Source organism: Ambystoma mexicanum, chromosome 10 (genome assembly GCF_040938575.1).
Source record: "Ambystoma mexicanum isolate Mex_15411 chromosome 10, UKY_AmexF1_1, whole genome shotgun sequence".
NCBI lineage: Eukaryota > Metazoa > Chordata > Amphibia > Caudata > Ambystomatidae > Ambystoma > Ambystoma mexicanum.
Window position 1 is genome coordinate 298,568,749 of NC_090932.1, and position 17,172 is coordinate 298,585,920.

Genomic DNA, 17,172 nt, shown 5'->3' on the forward strand with positions numbered 1-17,172 from the left:
TGGGGAAAAAATGTATGAGAGGCAAATGGACCTGAGAGGCGAAGGTGAAGGCAGGTACCATTCCAGAAGTTTCCAAATTTTTGCTGTATCAGATGAAATTACGTTTCCAGAGGATTTTTGCGAGATGGTGCCTGCGGACGAAGCCGTAAACCATGTTCACCAGGAAGGGAAACAAAAATGTTTGTTACTAAACAAGCCTTACAATGCTGTAAACCACGTTCATCGGGAAGGGAAACAAAAATGTTTTGCAGCCTCAGGTGAAATAACTTTTCCAGAGGATTTTTGCGAGATGGTGCCTGCTGACAAAGCCTTAAACCATGTTCACCGGGTAGGGAAACACAAAATGTTTCTCAACCAGTCCCGACACGAGGAACAAAACTCGAGGGCCCTATGGGATGTCAACAACCACATTTCAAGGCCCTAGAATGCGCGGTTTCTGGGATATTTGCACCGCAACAAACTGCACCATGCAAGGGTGAGACAGAACAGCGACCTACAGGATCATTCATTTTCATCAATTGATGGGAGGGTTATCATCTCTGTCTACAGAACCCGTTCGGAGAACTGATACTTTTGCTAGTAAAAACGATTTGGGAAGGATCATGGACACCAGGTAATACTGCAGGGTAATATATAGTTAAGGCAATGCATCCCTACTAGGTGCAGTTCAAGAGCATTGCTTAAGAACTAACATGAAATTACAAATGTAACTATAAGATGTATTTTCTGCGGAAAGGAGGGACTTGCCTTCTACGCAACAGGTCAATAAACAATTTAGAATGAGGGTTCTCCATTACTTAGGTTTACAAACAGCTTTAGATGAATTCAGGAAAGATGCATGAGATCAGGAAAAGGAGACTTCTTAAGAAACAGAATTAGGAACCTGCCATTTAAATTAAAATGGTGTGAATATAATAGGAAACCCAAATATCATATGGACGTGGCAGATGTATTTGGAAGACGAGACAGACATTTTAAAAAACCAGGGAAGTGTCATTATTGAGAATGCGTAGATTACATATCCCTTCCAGTTAGTGAAAACTATAACATTGAAACTATTCCAGTTCTCCAAAATCTACATGATTAGCAGTGCCAGGATGTTGGCTTACTACAAAATCTGCAGAATTTGATCAGCATGCTTGCTAAAACTAGGTCTTAGTTACACAGAAAACTGCCATTTGGAAGTAACTACCCATCATTTGTTTTAGAGTTATGTTTGCAATATAGTGAGTGTGGGTATTATATATCTGCCAATAGATTTCTAGAGGCATTAGAACCATCAGGCTGAGTGACTAACACCCCTAAGAGAGAGCAGATGTATGAAAGTATTACATGATATGTCACATTCTTGAACTTGAAGAAACTTTCTGTTTAAAATAAAACAAAACAAGAATATTGTTTTATTGGAAATTAAATTCTCAGTAAGGTTTCCTTCCTACACTAAGCTATAAGTGTGTCACACGTTTACTTGCATGCATTTTAGACTATGTTTTATCCTATGTTTAATTACTGGAATTGTTCAAATTAAATTTCCCAGATGACCCACTATGCTCTTCAAGAGGAAGTTAGTGCTGTGCAATCACTCTGAAGTATAAAACCCATTGTTTGAAATGTTGTTCAAGACTTGGACTGTGAGCATTTAATGTACGCCATTAGCTCTAGTGCTGGCTACATCACGGTCTAAGGGGCAAGAAAAGAGTGACACAAAACATTAAAGAAAACCTCTGCATCTTCCATCGTCAGTGTACATGTTCAAAGGGAGTTGGATTGCCAGGGTGTATGCACAGGGGTTATGATGAAAAAGATCATCTTGGCTTTCAATATAAACCGTATTTACAGTGTTCTGCTAGTAGGTAGGACCCAATCAGCAAAGTACATTTAGAGAGACGATTAAGAGCACAGCTTGTGCTTAGCTGGTGCGTGAAATAACATGACAGAGAGCATGCCAAATACATATTCTAAACATTCATTTCTGTGCATGAAAACAAGTGAAAAGGAGAAAGACAAGCCATACCAGAATATCGCTGTGTCCCTCATGGTAGAGCAGCGGATGACGCAGGCGGGTTCTGATATGCGTGTGTGTGGTAGAGCCCTGGAAATATGTAGCTGCAAACTTTGGAAATGTGTATTCTGCAAGGTCATCTTCTTCCTCATCCGGTTTAAGGGACAGGGGAATGGAGTCCAAGTCAACCTCATCCAGCCTGTGTGGTCCCTTCTCTAAGTCCTAAACAACAGAGGAAGTTTCAAAGTTATATTTGTCTATGACAATTCACATTTCCGGAAGCTACCAATCACACATCAACCCCAATCATGTAAGTCTTCAAACACAGTTGGCCCTCTACAAACACACAGTCTACACCCATGCACAAGCCATGCTACTTACAGACATACATATGTATTGGTCATATTCCACACACATTTACACATTTGTAAAATAGTGACATTAGTGCTGGCATATGCAGCCACACTGCGGGCCCTGTAAGATTTCTCATTTAATAAATATGGTGCATTTCAAAAGTTGTATGAACTCTTTGGGCGATTGACGAATGCTTTTAAAGAATTATAGCATGCAGTAGTTATCATTAGTGCATGCAACATTTCTTAAAATCATTTAGGTTAGCAGTAGCGGATGAGAATTTCCAGAAATACTGGAAATCTGCAAGCATTATTTTTAACATGTTTTTCTTATCAATGTACACTATCTTTTTTGAGGGTGGAAATGGATTTCACACAGTAGCATATTGTACCGCTTAGCTACAGTTTTTCATAATGCAGGGCAGGGTAATTCTTTTCACCTTTCTCTGCGTTATATTGCAAAGGGGTGAGAAGATGGGTGTCGGAAATGCCTACTTTTCACCCCCTTTGGCTGTCCATGCAGAATGTTTTTTTCCTGCATTGAAGAGAAGAACAAGTTACTTACCAACTGTAACGTTCTTTCGACTGGATGTTCCTCCCACGTATTCCTTATCTTTGATATATTCATTTCCAGCTTGCTGGCCTCGGAATTGTTTTTCCAGTAGAGGCGCTGCGTGTCGATCCCATGTACACAATGGAGATCTATGCTCCTTTTAATTTAGTTAGCAGATCCGAGTTCTACCACGGTTGTAATGTTTATATTTGGAAGCTGAGATTCACACTATAGAGGATAGTCAGTGCATTGTGTGACCAAGGACGTGCCGAGAAGGGAGTTGAAGCTATGCAGGTGCAGTGATAAGGGGTGATGGGAACGAGCGCGGAAGAGGCGATCTGGGTTTTTTCACTGTTAACTGGATTTTTCTACTCTGTGCCCCCATGATTGTTGTCCGTCCTTTGGCCGGAGACGGTTAGCAATCGAAGGGAGGCGGGGACCTGTTTCCCCATAAGTGAGAGGACATCCAGGTAGTAGATTCAGATTGGAAACCCCAGGTGAAGATGTCTCGCTGAGAGGGAGGACGCTCCGCTCCAGACCCCGTTAGTAAGTGTTCTCTCTGCCTACCTGCCTTGGGACTGGGTAGTGTCGTGGTGGCCGAGATAAAGCTCTCTTCCTCATCAATACTAACGGTGATGTGCTTTTTCTATTCTTATTAACATATATTCATAAATATATGTATATATATATATATATATATGATACAGTAGTCATATTTCTGATGCTTATATCTGCTTAGATTCACATGCTGTGCATAGGCCGACATCTAGTGGAAGCTGCAGAGTATTACAGTTTGTTTTTCGAAACTCGAAAATGGGCGTCGACACAGGGCGTGCCAGTAATACTATCCCTAGTGTGACGTCTAGTGTACCCATGATCTCTCACGCGTCTAGGACCCTCAGATTGTATTTTTTATGACACGAGGTAGCATGAGGAGTAGCGTGAGTACAGATAATCCAAGCAGATAGATAGATAGATAAGACTACAAGCATCCATGCGCCTTCTCTCAGAGGGGAGGAAGGGTGGGTTGCATGTGAATCTAAGCAGATACAAGCATCAGAAATACGATTACGGTGAGTAATGTATCTCTTCTGAGGCTTGTGGAATCTGCTTTGATCACATGCTGTGCATAGATTAGCGAGTAGTGTTAGAAGAAGGAGGTGGGATGTGAGAAGGGTCATGAGCAAATAAATGTCTTAGAAACGCTTGTCCCACTTGAGTATCTGTCTTGGAATGGGTGTCAATGCAGTAGTGCTGAGTAAAAGTGTGACTAGAGCTCCAAGTAGCTGCTTTGCAAATGGTGTCAAGGGGTACATTTGCATTGAAAGCCAGAGTGGCCCCAATTCCTCTTGTAGAGTGGGCTCTTGGCGTGAAAGGCAGAGTTTTGTCAGAAAGAGAGTAACACAGCTGGATACAGTTAACAATCCACTTAGAGATGGCACCTTTAAGACGCAATCTCCCTCTCTGCCTGTAGCTACGGAGACAAACAGCTGATCTGTTTTCCTTAGCGGTCTGGTTTTGTTTACATAGTAGAGGACCGCCCTACGCACATCTAGGGTGTGTAGTTTCACCTCAGCCGAGCTTTGTGGGTCTTGGAAGAAAGCCGGAAACTCGATGGACTGGAATTTAGAAATAAACTTAGGTGAGAACCTAGGGTGTGTCCGTAAAACCAGTTTATCTTTATGAACTGTAAAGAATGGATCCTGCACTGACAGAGCCTTAATTTCACGGACCCTTCTTATAGATGTTATAGCTACTAAGAAGGCCGTCTTATAAGTCAGGTGTTTGAGACTGCTTTTATGCATGGGTTTGAATAGGGGGCCCATGAGTTTAGATAGCACCATGTTAAGGTCTCATCCTGGTGGTGGGTTAGAAATAGGGGGGTGAAGTCTCTTTACTCCTTCCATGAAAGCCTTAACCACTGGTATCTTCCACCACGACACCTTGTTATGGGATGTGGTGTATGCTGACAGCGCTGCCAGGTGTACCTTCAGTGAGTTAAATACAGTGAGTTAAATACCAGTCCTGCATCCAGCAGGTGGAGCATGTATGTGACAACTGTGGAAGGAGTGCAATCAACTGGGTTGATTTGCTTATTCTGGCACCAGATAACAAATCGTTTCCATTTGTCAAAGTAGAGGTGCCTCGTGTTTGGCTTCCTAGATTCTTTTAGGATGTCCATACATCTCTGTGGTAATTTGAGATGTCTGAATTCTATGACCTCAGGAGCCATGCTGCTAGGTTCATTGAGTTGGGTTGAGGATGCACTGTTTGACCTTGGTGCTGGGACAGTAGGTTGTACCAGCCCGGGAGTTTGATGGGTTCGCACACCGCTAGTCTGCGTAGGTGTGAGAACCACGGTTGTCTCGCCCACATGGGAGCAACTAGGACGAGCGTCATTGATTCTCTGTTCATCTTGATGACCACCTTCCTGATGAGAGGTGTTGGTGGAAAAGCGTACGCAAACATCCCTGACCAGTTCATCCAAAGGGCGTTCCCCTGGGAGTCTGGCTGGGGGAACCTGGATACAAATCCTGGGCACTGTCTGTTTTAGCTTGTGGCAAATAGTTCTATGGTGGGGAAACCCCACTGAGGGAAGATATCTTCTACGATTTCTCTGTGTAGACACCATTCGTGTTCCTCTGGGAGGGGATCTCTGCTCAAAGCATCCGCCAGAGAATTGAGATCCCCTGGAACAGGTTGAGATGACAGGAAGATCTTCTGTCTGAGTGCCCATATCCACATTTTCTGGGCAAGCTTGGACGAACAAGTCCCTCCTTGCTTGTTTAGGTAAAACATGGCTGTAGTGCTGTCTGTCCGGATCTGCACTGACAGATTCAGCAGGTAGGGCTCGAACGCTTGAAGCGCTCTGAATACTGCCAGAAGCTCTAGCAGGTTGATGTGATTCTTGGCCACTGAGTGAGACCAGAGACCATGAGCTGTGTGGTGGAGGTGGTGAGCTCCCCACCCTGTCAGGCATGCATCGGTTGTGACCACCGCCTGTATCTCGGGATCGTAAAAGGGTTTCCCCTTGGACAGATTTTCTCTTGTCCACCAGTGAAGACTTAGTACCAGTGTTGGTGAAACGGCCACTAGATCGTCCCAACTGACCACTTGCCTGAGACCACTGTTCTCCAAATATTCTTGCATGGGACGCATGCGCAGGCGGGTGTGCGGGACCAGGTAAATACATGACACCATCATGCCCAGTAATGACCATTGCTTTGCGTACCGTTATCTGGCGACCGGCCTGATATTGCGGAATTTGCAGCAGTATATTCCAAATTCTTTCCTCTGATGGAAAGGCCAACCCCTCTTGCGTGTCTAGGATAGCTCCTAGGAACTGTTTGGAGGTGCTTTGGCACCAGAATGGACTTCTTCTCGTTTATTGAGAAGCCTAATTCGAAGAGGAGGTCGATCGTCCTTTGAATGTTTGTTCTGCAAATTACTGGGGTCTCCCCCGTGATGAGCCAGTCGTCCAGGTAAGGGTACACCGGGATTGCCTCCCTGCGTAGGTGTGCTGCCGCCACCGCCAGTACCTTGGTGAATACCCTTGGAGCTGAGGCTATCCCGAAGGGCAGTACCTTGAACTGGTAGTGCCGACTGTCCACCTTGAAGCGCAAGTACTTTCTGTGCGCTGGGAACATGGAAATATGAAAATAGGAATCTTTCATGTCCAATGTTGCCATGTAATCCCCCTTTTTTAGGAGGGGGATTACCTCTTGGAGAGTAGTCATGCGAAATTTTTGGGGCTTGAAATTTGCAGGCCGTAAGTCCAATACTGGGCGCATTGCCAAGTTTTTTTTGGCACAAGGAAGCAGGTTGAATAGATACCCTTGTTTACCTGGTGTCCTGGGACGAGTTCTATCGCGTCCTTTGCTAGAAGATTGACGATCTCCTTGAGGAGGATCTTCTGGTGGTTCAAAGAATGTATTCTTTGTCTTGGAGGGTGGTTTTGGGGACGCTCTCACAGTTTTATGCAGTATCCTGCGATCACTGTGGACAGCACCCATCTGTCTGAAGTGATCCCTTCCCAAGCTTGGGTGAAGTTGGAAATGCGTCCCCCTACTGGGGATGTGTGAGAAGGGACCCTGAACGGAACGTCACTGTTTTGGTGGAGGCGTGCCGCCGCCTCTACTGGGGCTGCCTCTACCCTTACCACGCCCTCTCTTATTACCCCTGCCATAACCCTGAGTAGACTGCTGGCTGTTGTTGTTGCATTGTGTACCCTGCCCCTGGGAATAGTTAGACCCTCTCTGGGAATTTTGTCCGCGTGGGCGACGCAAATTGCCATTCCCTCTCTGGTTTGGGGGTTTATTGGTTAGCTGGTCTAGAGATTTCAGTGTCTCATACTCGTCCTTGGCATTTTCAGCGCATCCTCGACCGCCTTTCCAAACAATAGATCCGGCTCCACTGGTTTGTCTATCAATGAAGCCTGGGTTTCGGCTTTGAACCCAGACTGTCGCAACCAAACATGCCTTTTGATAACAGTACCTTCTGCTATCAATCTGCTGGCGTTATCCGCGGCATCAAAGGTTGCTTTTAATATGCAACCGGTCACGGCTCTTCCTTCCGCCGAAACTCATGCCAATTGGCTTTTTAAGGGTTCTGGGGCGGAATCTATGAGTGCTGCGACTTCTTCCCACTGGTGGCAGTTGTAACTCGCCAGCAGGGTGGTGGAGTTGGCAATCCTTGCCTGGTAGGCGGAAGTGGAGGCTACTTTCCTGCCCAAGCCATAAATCTTCTTGCTCTCCTTGTCGGGAGGAGCTTCCGACGATGACAAGGGTGTTCCCGCCCTCTTATGGGTGTTTGTAACTACCAGGGAGTCCGGTTTCAGATGCCCTCTTATGTACAGTGGGTCTGTTTGGGCTGCCCTGAAAAGCTTCTCAACTCTGGGGTTTACCGCCCTAGTGAGATAGGGATTAACAAGGGAAGGGTCTATCCTCCTTTGTATTGACTTAAGGATAGGGATGGCCTGGGCAACAGGTCTCCTTTCTCCCACTTTCTCCCCTCGGCAAAGTCCCTCTCTTCCTGAGAACCCTGGGTGTCAATGTGGAAGTGTTCTGCCACTCTGGACAGCACTTCATTCAAGAGAGGCTGGTTATCGACAGGGGAGTCGGTAACCGGGGGTTCTTTATCTACCAGCAAATCTAGCCTGTAGGTTTCTGGGTTGTCCTCCTCCTCCTCTTGGTCCTCATCATCCCCATAGTAGCCCGTCCCAGTTTGTTCTTCCAACATGCCCAAATCTGGATCCTCATAAAGGGATGGATCTCCCTGATATTGAGAATAGGGCTGTATACTGAAGGGGTCTGAAGTAGGAGCTTCAACCCGGGACTTCTTACTTGGGGGTATAGGATCCTTAGAACCCGTCGGGGGTAAAAGAGAGAAAGTGTTCAGGGTTTTTGGCGTAGAAATCTGCCAATATGATATCCTTGACATGACTCTGTCTATGTCATCAGTAGACCATTCTCTTGAACTGGGAATGATTCTTTCTTGAAGGCCTTTCCCTGTCTTATCTAGACTAGACCTACTGGTTTGAACAGCGGTTTTTGGGATAACAGAAAACCGAGACTTGTCCATCTGTTTATGTGGGGTAGAATGTTTTTGACGTGTGGAAGGAGGTTGCGACTGTTTCCTCTGTTCTTTTTCCCCTTCCCCGTGTGTGGAAGAGTGTTTACCCTGTTTTTTCGCCCCTCCAGAGCCTTTCGACGCCTGGCGCCGAGGTTCGGGAGTAGTGTCCCTATCTCTGGATAGTGGAGGTTGGGACTCGGGAGAAGCTGTTGCGCGGCCTGTTGACACCAACTCCTGGAGTGCGGACTGGGGATAGAGGTCGATTTCGTCTTCTGACGATCGAACCTCCGTTACCTTGGGGAGCGAGGCACTTCTGGCAACAGTGGATGGTTGCCTGGAGTCATGCGGCGATCTAGATCGAGAACGCCCAGAGGACACCGATTCGGACCGTTCTCTATGTGCCTCTTTCCGAGTACTCGACGTGCGCGTCGAGTCTCGGTTGGACTTCATATGTTTTATGGAAGTGCTGTGGGTAGCGCTTGTGTTGCCGGGGGTCTTCCCCATAGCCACCCTGCCGGACGACCTTCCGAGGTCGGGGACTTGCGCTTGTGTGTCAATTGATGCCACGTTGCCCTCGCCGTCCGAAAGCACGGCGTCGTTGCCATCGCTGAAGGCGCCCTCCGCTGCCATGGCCTCTTGACGCCTGGCGTGGTGGGCCCAACGCTTGATCGAACGGTCCTTGAGTGTTTTCGGTTTCAACCTACTACACGCTCTGCAGTTAGCCTCGGGGTGGTCCCTCGGTAAGCAGAGATTGCACGTGGCATGCCTGTCAACCCAAGGGTACTTGCGGTTGCATTTGGGGCAAAATTGGAAAGGGGTTTTCTCCATACGCACCTTGTGGCAGCGGGCTAATAAGTGTAGGAATATATAAGAATGTACCTATATACCAAAAGAGTGTAGAGTATGTCCACCCCCCACTCTCCCTACTTGCAGGGCCGAGGCCAGAGGCCTTCCAAGGCCCAAATCCATCGTGCAGCTCTCGACGGTCGATTCTTTCTCCGGGCCGGCGTCGAGTGTGGATAGGTGACCTCGACGTTGGGGTGGAGAAAATGGGGAAATATAACAAAATTTTAACAAAAGTATGGCTAAGGCCAGGGAACTCCGCTGAATGCTTCCGACCAGTATGGCGGAAAAACACAATCTGAGGGTCCTAGACGCGTGAGGGATCATGGGTACAGTGGACGTCACACTAGGGATAGTATTACTGGCACGCCCTGTGTCGACGCCCATTTTCGAGTTTCGAAAAACAAACTGTAATACTCTGCAGCTTTCAATAGATGTCGGCCTATGCACAGCATGTGATCTAAGCAGATTCCACAAGCCTCAGAAATATATATATATTCTAACTGCATACATTTATAGTGTAGATGTGCATATTTTGCTAGTATATATGGAATAAAGGGCCTGTAAAGAGTCAATTATATTCTTCTTATTGGTTGTTTGTGTGAGTTAATACCTCTCTGAGAACATTTTGGTTGGTGTGGTAAGGTAAATGGTTTCCAAGGTAATCCACGTGCCAGAAAGGCAAAACAGCCTCAACGCTCAGTAATTCTACCCGGCTCAGTGCATTGTGAGTTTCTGTATTGCCCTTGTTTTCTTCCATCTCCTGGCCCCATAATTGTTCGCTTTTCCCTGTGCTTTCTTCTTCCTTGGTCTTCGTTTCTTGTGTTCGTTAGCTTGGTTCCTCGTTTTTTTCCTCTGCCCTGGATCATTTTCTTTTGCCTTTATTACCCATTTCTCTGAATCCTCAAGAATTCTCTATTCCTTGTGCCTTCATTTTGCCTGGTCCACTTATATTCTTGGACTACCGTGTCATTTGCGGCCGGGTACCACATCTGCCCCGCTGCACATGCACCTCGCTAACCTAAACTGTTTGCATTTACTGTGCCATATTGTTAAGTTGCTACCTTTCTACCCCTGCATACTTCTCGGATTAGACTAGGTCAGTCAATGTGTATTATTTGTTACTGCCTTATTGTTAAGATTGTCACCCACCGGCACTAGCATATAACCTTATGACTTTCAATGCACAGGCATCGTGCCTCTAGCGGTCGGTCGCCACTTCAACCACCATATAGTTGCCTTATAAGTCATTTTTGAGTCGTCTCCTGCATAGTTTTGTCACCGTGCTTTTAGAGGGCGCTTGCCACTTTAGCCGTGCTGCACATGTACCCTGATAGCCTATGTGAGATTTATGTAATGTGTTTACTGGTCGGATGTCATTCCTGCTTTGGCATTTACCCTAGGACATTCTTTGCGTATTAGTCTTGTCACCGTGCCTCTAGCGGTCGGTCGCGACTTTATACTGTTAAATGCATGCCATGCCAGCCATTGTTGATCCCTGCCATGCACAATGTGGTCACCGTGCACACTGGTGCGCCTGCCGCACTTTGATAACCAAACTAAATTACTTTGTCTACGCCTTGCATAGCATGTGAATGGTATCCCATATTGCTCACTCTCACTGTGCTTCCATAGGCTGCCCTCTCATGGCAGTTGCCATACCCTGTGCACCAGCCCATCCTGCAACCCAATAGATGTTGACACGCGCCTTAGGTTGTTAACCCCTGCCCACCATTGTCCTCACTCTATCACACACTGAGTATTTTAAAATGTTTAGGACTAGTGATACTCACCAGCACCTACTATCCCCAGATGCTAGTGCACTTAAGCATACACACCTGCCTATGCTATACCCTGCCACTTACGTACTGCTCACCATGCAGGTTCTAACGTGGTCACTGCTCTGCATCTCCACCACACAGCTTAATGCACTGCCCTTGCCTTCATACAGTACAGCAACATCTCACAAACTCCCGCTCATATCCATCACGATAGATCCTAATCCCTATCTAAACGAGCCAGCACTTTGGCTACGACATTTCACAACCAAACCTACCCCCAACCAACCACGCTCTACTCTATCTAGAAATTCGATGCTCGGCTCGCACCTGCGCCATCCACCTCGGCAGCAATCTCCGACAATTAACAACTTAGCTACACCCACCTATCACAACACTGTGCATAGCACAGACATACCGACTCCGGCTGCTATCTCTCAATCCCACCCATCTCAGGCAAATTCCGCTGCAATTTGTACACCACTGCCTTACCACCCTTTGACCCATCAACCTAGTCTACCCTGTGATTCATCAGTCAGAAATCAAAGACTAACCTCCAGATGTCTTCACTGGTTCTACCACCACTACAATCATGTGACTGACAAAACGTCCAACTCTAGCAAGAACAAAACCATAGTCCACCCGATTCCCAGGGTTGACATTGCCTCCCATCTACCCAATGACTCCACGGTTGCTAATATCAAAGGTGCGCTCATCAACGCACGCTCCGTCTCGGCGCATGCCCTAGATATTGCAGATTACATCGTCACAGAAAACCTTGACTTTCTTGCAATCAAGGAAACTTGGCTGCATTCGGCCTCTGGCCCTTCCCTGACCCTGGCCATTCCTGCCAAGTACTCAATCATCAGGTGTGACAGAGACACTAGCCAAACTAAAGGTGGGGGACTTGCCTTCATATTTAAGAGTTCCCTTAACCTCAGAGCTGCCAACAGCATTAAGCTGCCTTCAGCAGAATCACTATCCATCAAATTACCGATCTCAGCCAACCACACGGCCACAGTAGATCTTATCTACAGGCCCCCTGGACCCACCTCCTCGTTTGTAGAAGACATCTCATCTATGCTAGCCTCTAGCACTAAGCCTAACTTACAAATTATTATTTTGGGTGACCTTAATCTAGGTTACCAGGATAAGAATGACTCCAAAGCTACTTACCTAGAAAATGTCCTGGCCGACTTTGGTCTTACCCAACATGTTAGTGAGCCCACACACATCAAGGGTCGCACTCTAGATTGGGTCTCAGACATCAACTGTGCACTCAACGTCACCTCTGTGTCTCCCTGTGCATGGTCTGATCACCACAAAATAGCCTTCACCATTAACTCCAGTCCACCCACAGTTAAACCTAACCCTGCCCCTCCAATTTACACACGCAACAAAAAGGACATCATGGTTGAGAAACTACTCCCTCTCATCCTCCCCTTACTGAACTCGGCATCTTCCACCTGCTTGGATCCTACAGCATTAGTTGACACCTATAACCACGTCATGCTAAAAGCCCTTAAGACCATCGCCCCCATCAAACTACGTAAACAAAAACCACGGCTCCACTTCAATTCCTGGTTCAAACCGCATTTACGCGACTTGCGGAAAGAAAAAAGGAAAGCTGAGGCTCATTGGAAAAGCTCTCCCTCCCTAATCAACAAAAATAACCTTACGTTAGCCTCCTTGACTTATAAAGAAGCTATCCTTGCTGCAAAAAAGGAAGTGTACAATAAAAGGATCATCCAAGCCCAATCAAACACCAAGGAACTCTTCAAGATCCTCAAGGAACTTGAGACCCCTGTCGCCCCGCTCAACACGTGCACCCCTGACAATGAGTGGTGTGCTAATATTCAAAAAGCACTCCTTGACGAAATTGCCCTGATCCACTCCAAAATTAATGCAAACAAAATCCACTTTTCTGACTCATCTGGCAACCCCACATCCTACAAAACTACCCCACCCAAACATTCCATCAAACCATTCTGTTTCTCACCCCTCACCATCGAGGAAGTAGAAAATATCATTACGAAGTTCAAGCCCTCCAATTGCCAAGGCGACGCCTGCCCAGCACCAATCATAAAAGAAGCTGCACATGATCGCGCCCCTTTCATTACCTTGTTCATCAACGCTTCCTTTGAATCAGGAACTGTACCCAACAACCTTAAGGATGCTTGGGTCATCCCCTTAATCAAAAAACCTAACCTGGACCCCAATAATCCTTCTAATTACAGGCCCATTACCACGGTGCCTTACCTTCTCAAAATTCAGGCTTACCTCGAAAACAACAATCTTTTAGGGCTTAGACAATCTGGGTTCCGTCCCAGACACGGTACGGAAACAGCACTAATAGATTTAAAAACTCAAATCGAGGATCTGAAAGACAAGGGCAAGCAGGCGCTCCTGCTCCTCCTTGATCTTTCAGCAGCCTTTGATCTGGTCGATCATCAAATCCTCTGCCACCACCTTAAGATTGCTGCTCACTTCTCGGATGCAGCCATATCATGGATCAGCTCCTTCTTAGCAAACAGAGCCATGAGGGTCTTCTCTTCCCTAGCTGCAGCTGACCCAGCCCACGTCCCGTGCGGAGTCCCACAAGGATCATGCGTATTCCCAACACTATATAACGTGTTTACTAAACCACTCTTTGATATACTTTGATTATTATTATTATTATTATTATTATTATACTTGACTATCTGGGTGTCTCCTACACGAATTAAGCGGATGACACCCAGATACTCATCCCTATCACTGGTGACTATGTAACCGACACCAAAGCTCTCAACACAGTCTAAACTGTCATCCAGGCTTGGATGGCGCATCATGGGCTTTGCCTTAATAACGAAAAAACAGAGCTAATCATCCTAGGCTCTCAACCTAAACTCACCAAGCTTGACCCCAAATACAACTCCTTTATTATTGACGGGAACGTCATCTAAGTCTCCAATGTTACAAAAACATTGGGTATATATCTTGACTCCACCTTATCCCTCAATCGACAAACCAATGCAGTTGTTTCTTCATCATCTTACACCTATAAGCTGAATACAGCTTGTCGCCCCTTTCTGACAACGGGTAACTGTCTGATTCTCGCCAGAAGCCTCATCATGTCGAAAATCGATTACTGTAACGCCCTTTACTTAGGGACGAGTCAAAGAAACCTTGACAAACTCCAGGTCACGCAGAACAACACCATAAGGGCAGCTCTTAACATTCCCAGGTGCTCTCACATCTCTAACACCACACGCAATTTACACTGGCTACCCATCTCTCATCGTATATCGCTCAAAGCACTCGTTATAACCCACAAGGGCCAGAACAACGCAGCCCCTGCCTACCTACCCATGCACTTCACACAACACACAGCATCCAGACCACTGAGATCTGCCCAGGCACACACACTGGCTATCCCCAGTTTCAAACTACGGACAGCGGGGGGCATTAGCTTCCCTGTCCTTGCAGCCAAACTCTGGAACTCCCTTCCTAACGCTCTGAGAAACGTTCCTTACTGCCACTCCTTCAAAGCTAAAACCAAATTGTGGCTTCTTGAACAGGATGCATTAGCCTCCACACAACACTCCTACAGCTTCTAATCCCATCACCGACCGTGCCGCTCTCAGTCTGTCCAGACCACACACTGAGATTCTATGCACCCTTTACCTGTTATACTTGTATTCATTATCTGCTATGATGTACATTATGTATATATGCGGAAAAAAAACAAACATTTATTGTATTTATCTGCTGGATCTGTAATAGTTCCCGCTTCTTCATCTGTTTATATCACTATGAACATGTTGTAAAGTCGGGCACAATGTAAATTGTACATTTCATCTGTATGTTGTAACTTGTAACTGCTCACTAAACATGCGCCCAGAAGCCCTTGGGCAAGGTGCGCACTATAAATAAAACAAATACAAATACAAATACAAATACTTCTGCTCTCCTGCTACTGGCAAGAACACTCTTACAGGGTTTTTTGTTCCACTCTTTTTGGGAGGTTCTTTTTCCCTGTACATTGGTTTTCTGCTCCGGGGGTCACCCGGCCTGGGTTGGTGCATTTCAGACAGGGTGGCGTCCGGAGAGTTAAGCCCGTACCTGCATGACGCAAGATCTAAACAGAAGTCTCATCAAGGATCTTCTTCTGGGAAGTCATCTCTAAAAAAGCCCCAGGTGAGCTCTCTTCCTGAAACTGACAAGAATTCAGAGAGCCTGTGCAGGAGGCAGAGCATTTTTTTGTCTTGCGCCCTCAATGTGGAACTCCCTCCCATGGCAGCTTTGCGAAACTGTGGATCATCTTTGGTTTCGTAAAGCTTTGAAAACTCTCTTGTTCTGAGTTGTCTTCTCTTCTGTCTTGCACAAGGTCTGTTCTTTTCGGTCTGCTCTCTCTCTTCAGCGCCTAGATGTCTTTGGGTCATAGATTGTGCTTTATAAATTGGATGCATTACCTCATTGCCACTACTCAACCCCACAATGATCCCTTTAATTTCCACTTTCTCCCTCTCCCTGCTCCCCTACTCTGGAATGCTCTCCCTCTATGTACTACTCCAACTCTACCACTATTTAAATCCAACCTCAAATGCCTCCTCCTTTCAGAAGAACCTGGTTCCTATCACTCTTTGTTACTCCATAACTCTGCTTCCTTCTCTCCCCACACTCAAGGACAACCCTACAACACTTTTCCATAACCCTTCCATCCTTAATTTAGCACTTCCTCCACCATCCCCTTCCTATGTTATTCTGTCCTGTCCTCGTCCCTGGTTTATGTTTCCTCCTTCCCCTGCAATATCTGGTCTTCAAGTCAAATTCTCTCACCCCATTGTCGAGGACCCATGTCCTTTGCTCTGTTATTAATGTTAGATTGTGTACGTGTTTTTGTGCCAAAAATGCATTGCTTTCCCTGGGATTTCAATTAGTAAATAACTAAGTAACAGGTGTTATACACACTGTGATTGAAGAGGTTCATGATCTAACCTATAATATAAATCACATACTTTGCTTATATCAATTACTTGTATATTTCCTTTATCAGCATTTCATCATAAAGGTGATTCTCATTTTGGTTGAAATTTGAACTGAGAATGGAGGCAAGAACACTTTGATCAAAGAAAACTAGGAAAGTCCAGAACAGGAACATTGGGGAAGAATTAAGTTCTTCTTCCACAAGCTCTATATCATCACCTATACTCACAGATGATTTTGGCAAGAACAGGGTATGACAAATTGGATTCTGCCTCGCAGGAGCACAAGGGTGATAGGGACAAAATGGCTCACTCAGCCCTCATACTTCTACAAAACAAAACACAACGCAATCAGAAAAGTAAAACAGGGACGGTTAAGAGATATACCTCCTTCGCCTTTTGTGGTAACGCGGTCTGAGGTCAGACTATACTCCGAAGAGGGGTGTGAAGGTAAACCAGTAGTGACCCAACCTACACAGTATCACAGTCCAAAATAAAGAGAATGTCCAATCAAAGTTCTATAAACATATAAACACACCATCTGCAAGTAGAACGAAAAGAGATTACTGTAAAAAAAAAAATATCCCAGAGGAAAGAAAGACGATGCAAAAGACTGCACAAAGTAGCACTTCAAGCTTAGTTCCAGGGGTGGTAGGTAAAGTACTACCACAAAGGAAATCTTGGTGAAGACAGGAACGATCATGACCCAACCAGTATCTAGGGCCCAGGTGGATTGGTGGGAAATTCAGTGTCACAGTACCTGAATTTGGTTCTAGGTGGGACGACGCATCAGACCCAGGTTGAACATTGATGCAAGCTGATCAGGCTCAGTCGTGCACGTTGGATCGTGGAGGTCGTGGCAGGAAGCGGGAGTCGCGCTGGGGCGAATGCGGGTGCTTGGTGCGGTCGAACGGCGGCGGCTCGAGTACTGCAAGACGGGGCGGTCCTAAGAAAGCTTCAATGCTGGCCCGCCGAGTCAGGCTTTAGCTGCTGGCAGAGGTTAGCGAGTGACGCTCCAGCGAGTCGAGTCGGCTGGCGGCAGTCATGAAGTGGTGATCAAGGGAGAGTTGAGGTGCAAGCAGTTGAGGGGCTCTGCTGGGACGAG

At 46.2% G+C, this 17,172-nt stretch overlaps 1 protein-coding gene across 1 annotated transcript in view; it reads right to left on the reverse strand.

Annotated features, from left to right (window-relative positions):
* Positions 1–17,172, reverse strand: part of MYO7B (myosin VIIB) — a 1,466,289-nt gene that overhangs the window by 706,474 nt on the left and 742,643 nt on the right. The window contains exon 23 of the mRNA XM_069617875.1: positions 2,015–2,224. Within this exon, the coding sequence (XP_069473976.1) occupies positions 2,015–2,224 (210 nt within the window). The remainder of the gene's footprint in view (positions 1–2,014; positions 2,225–17,172) is intronic.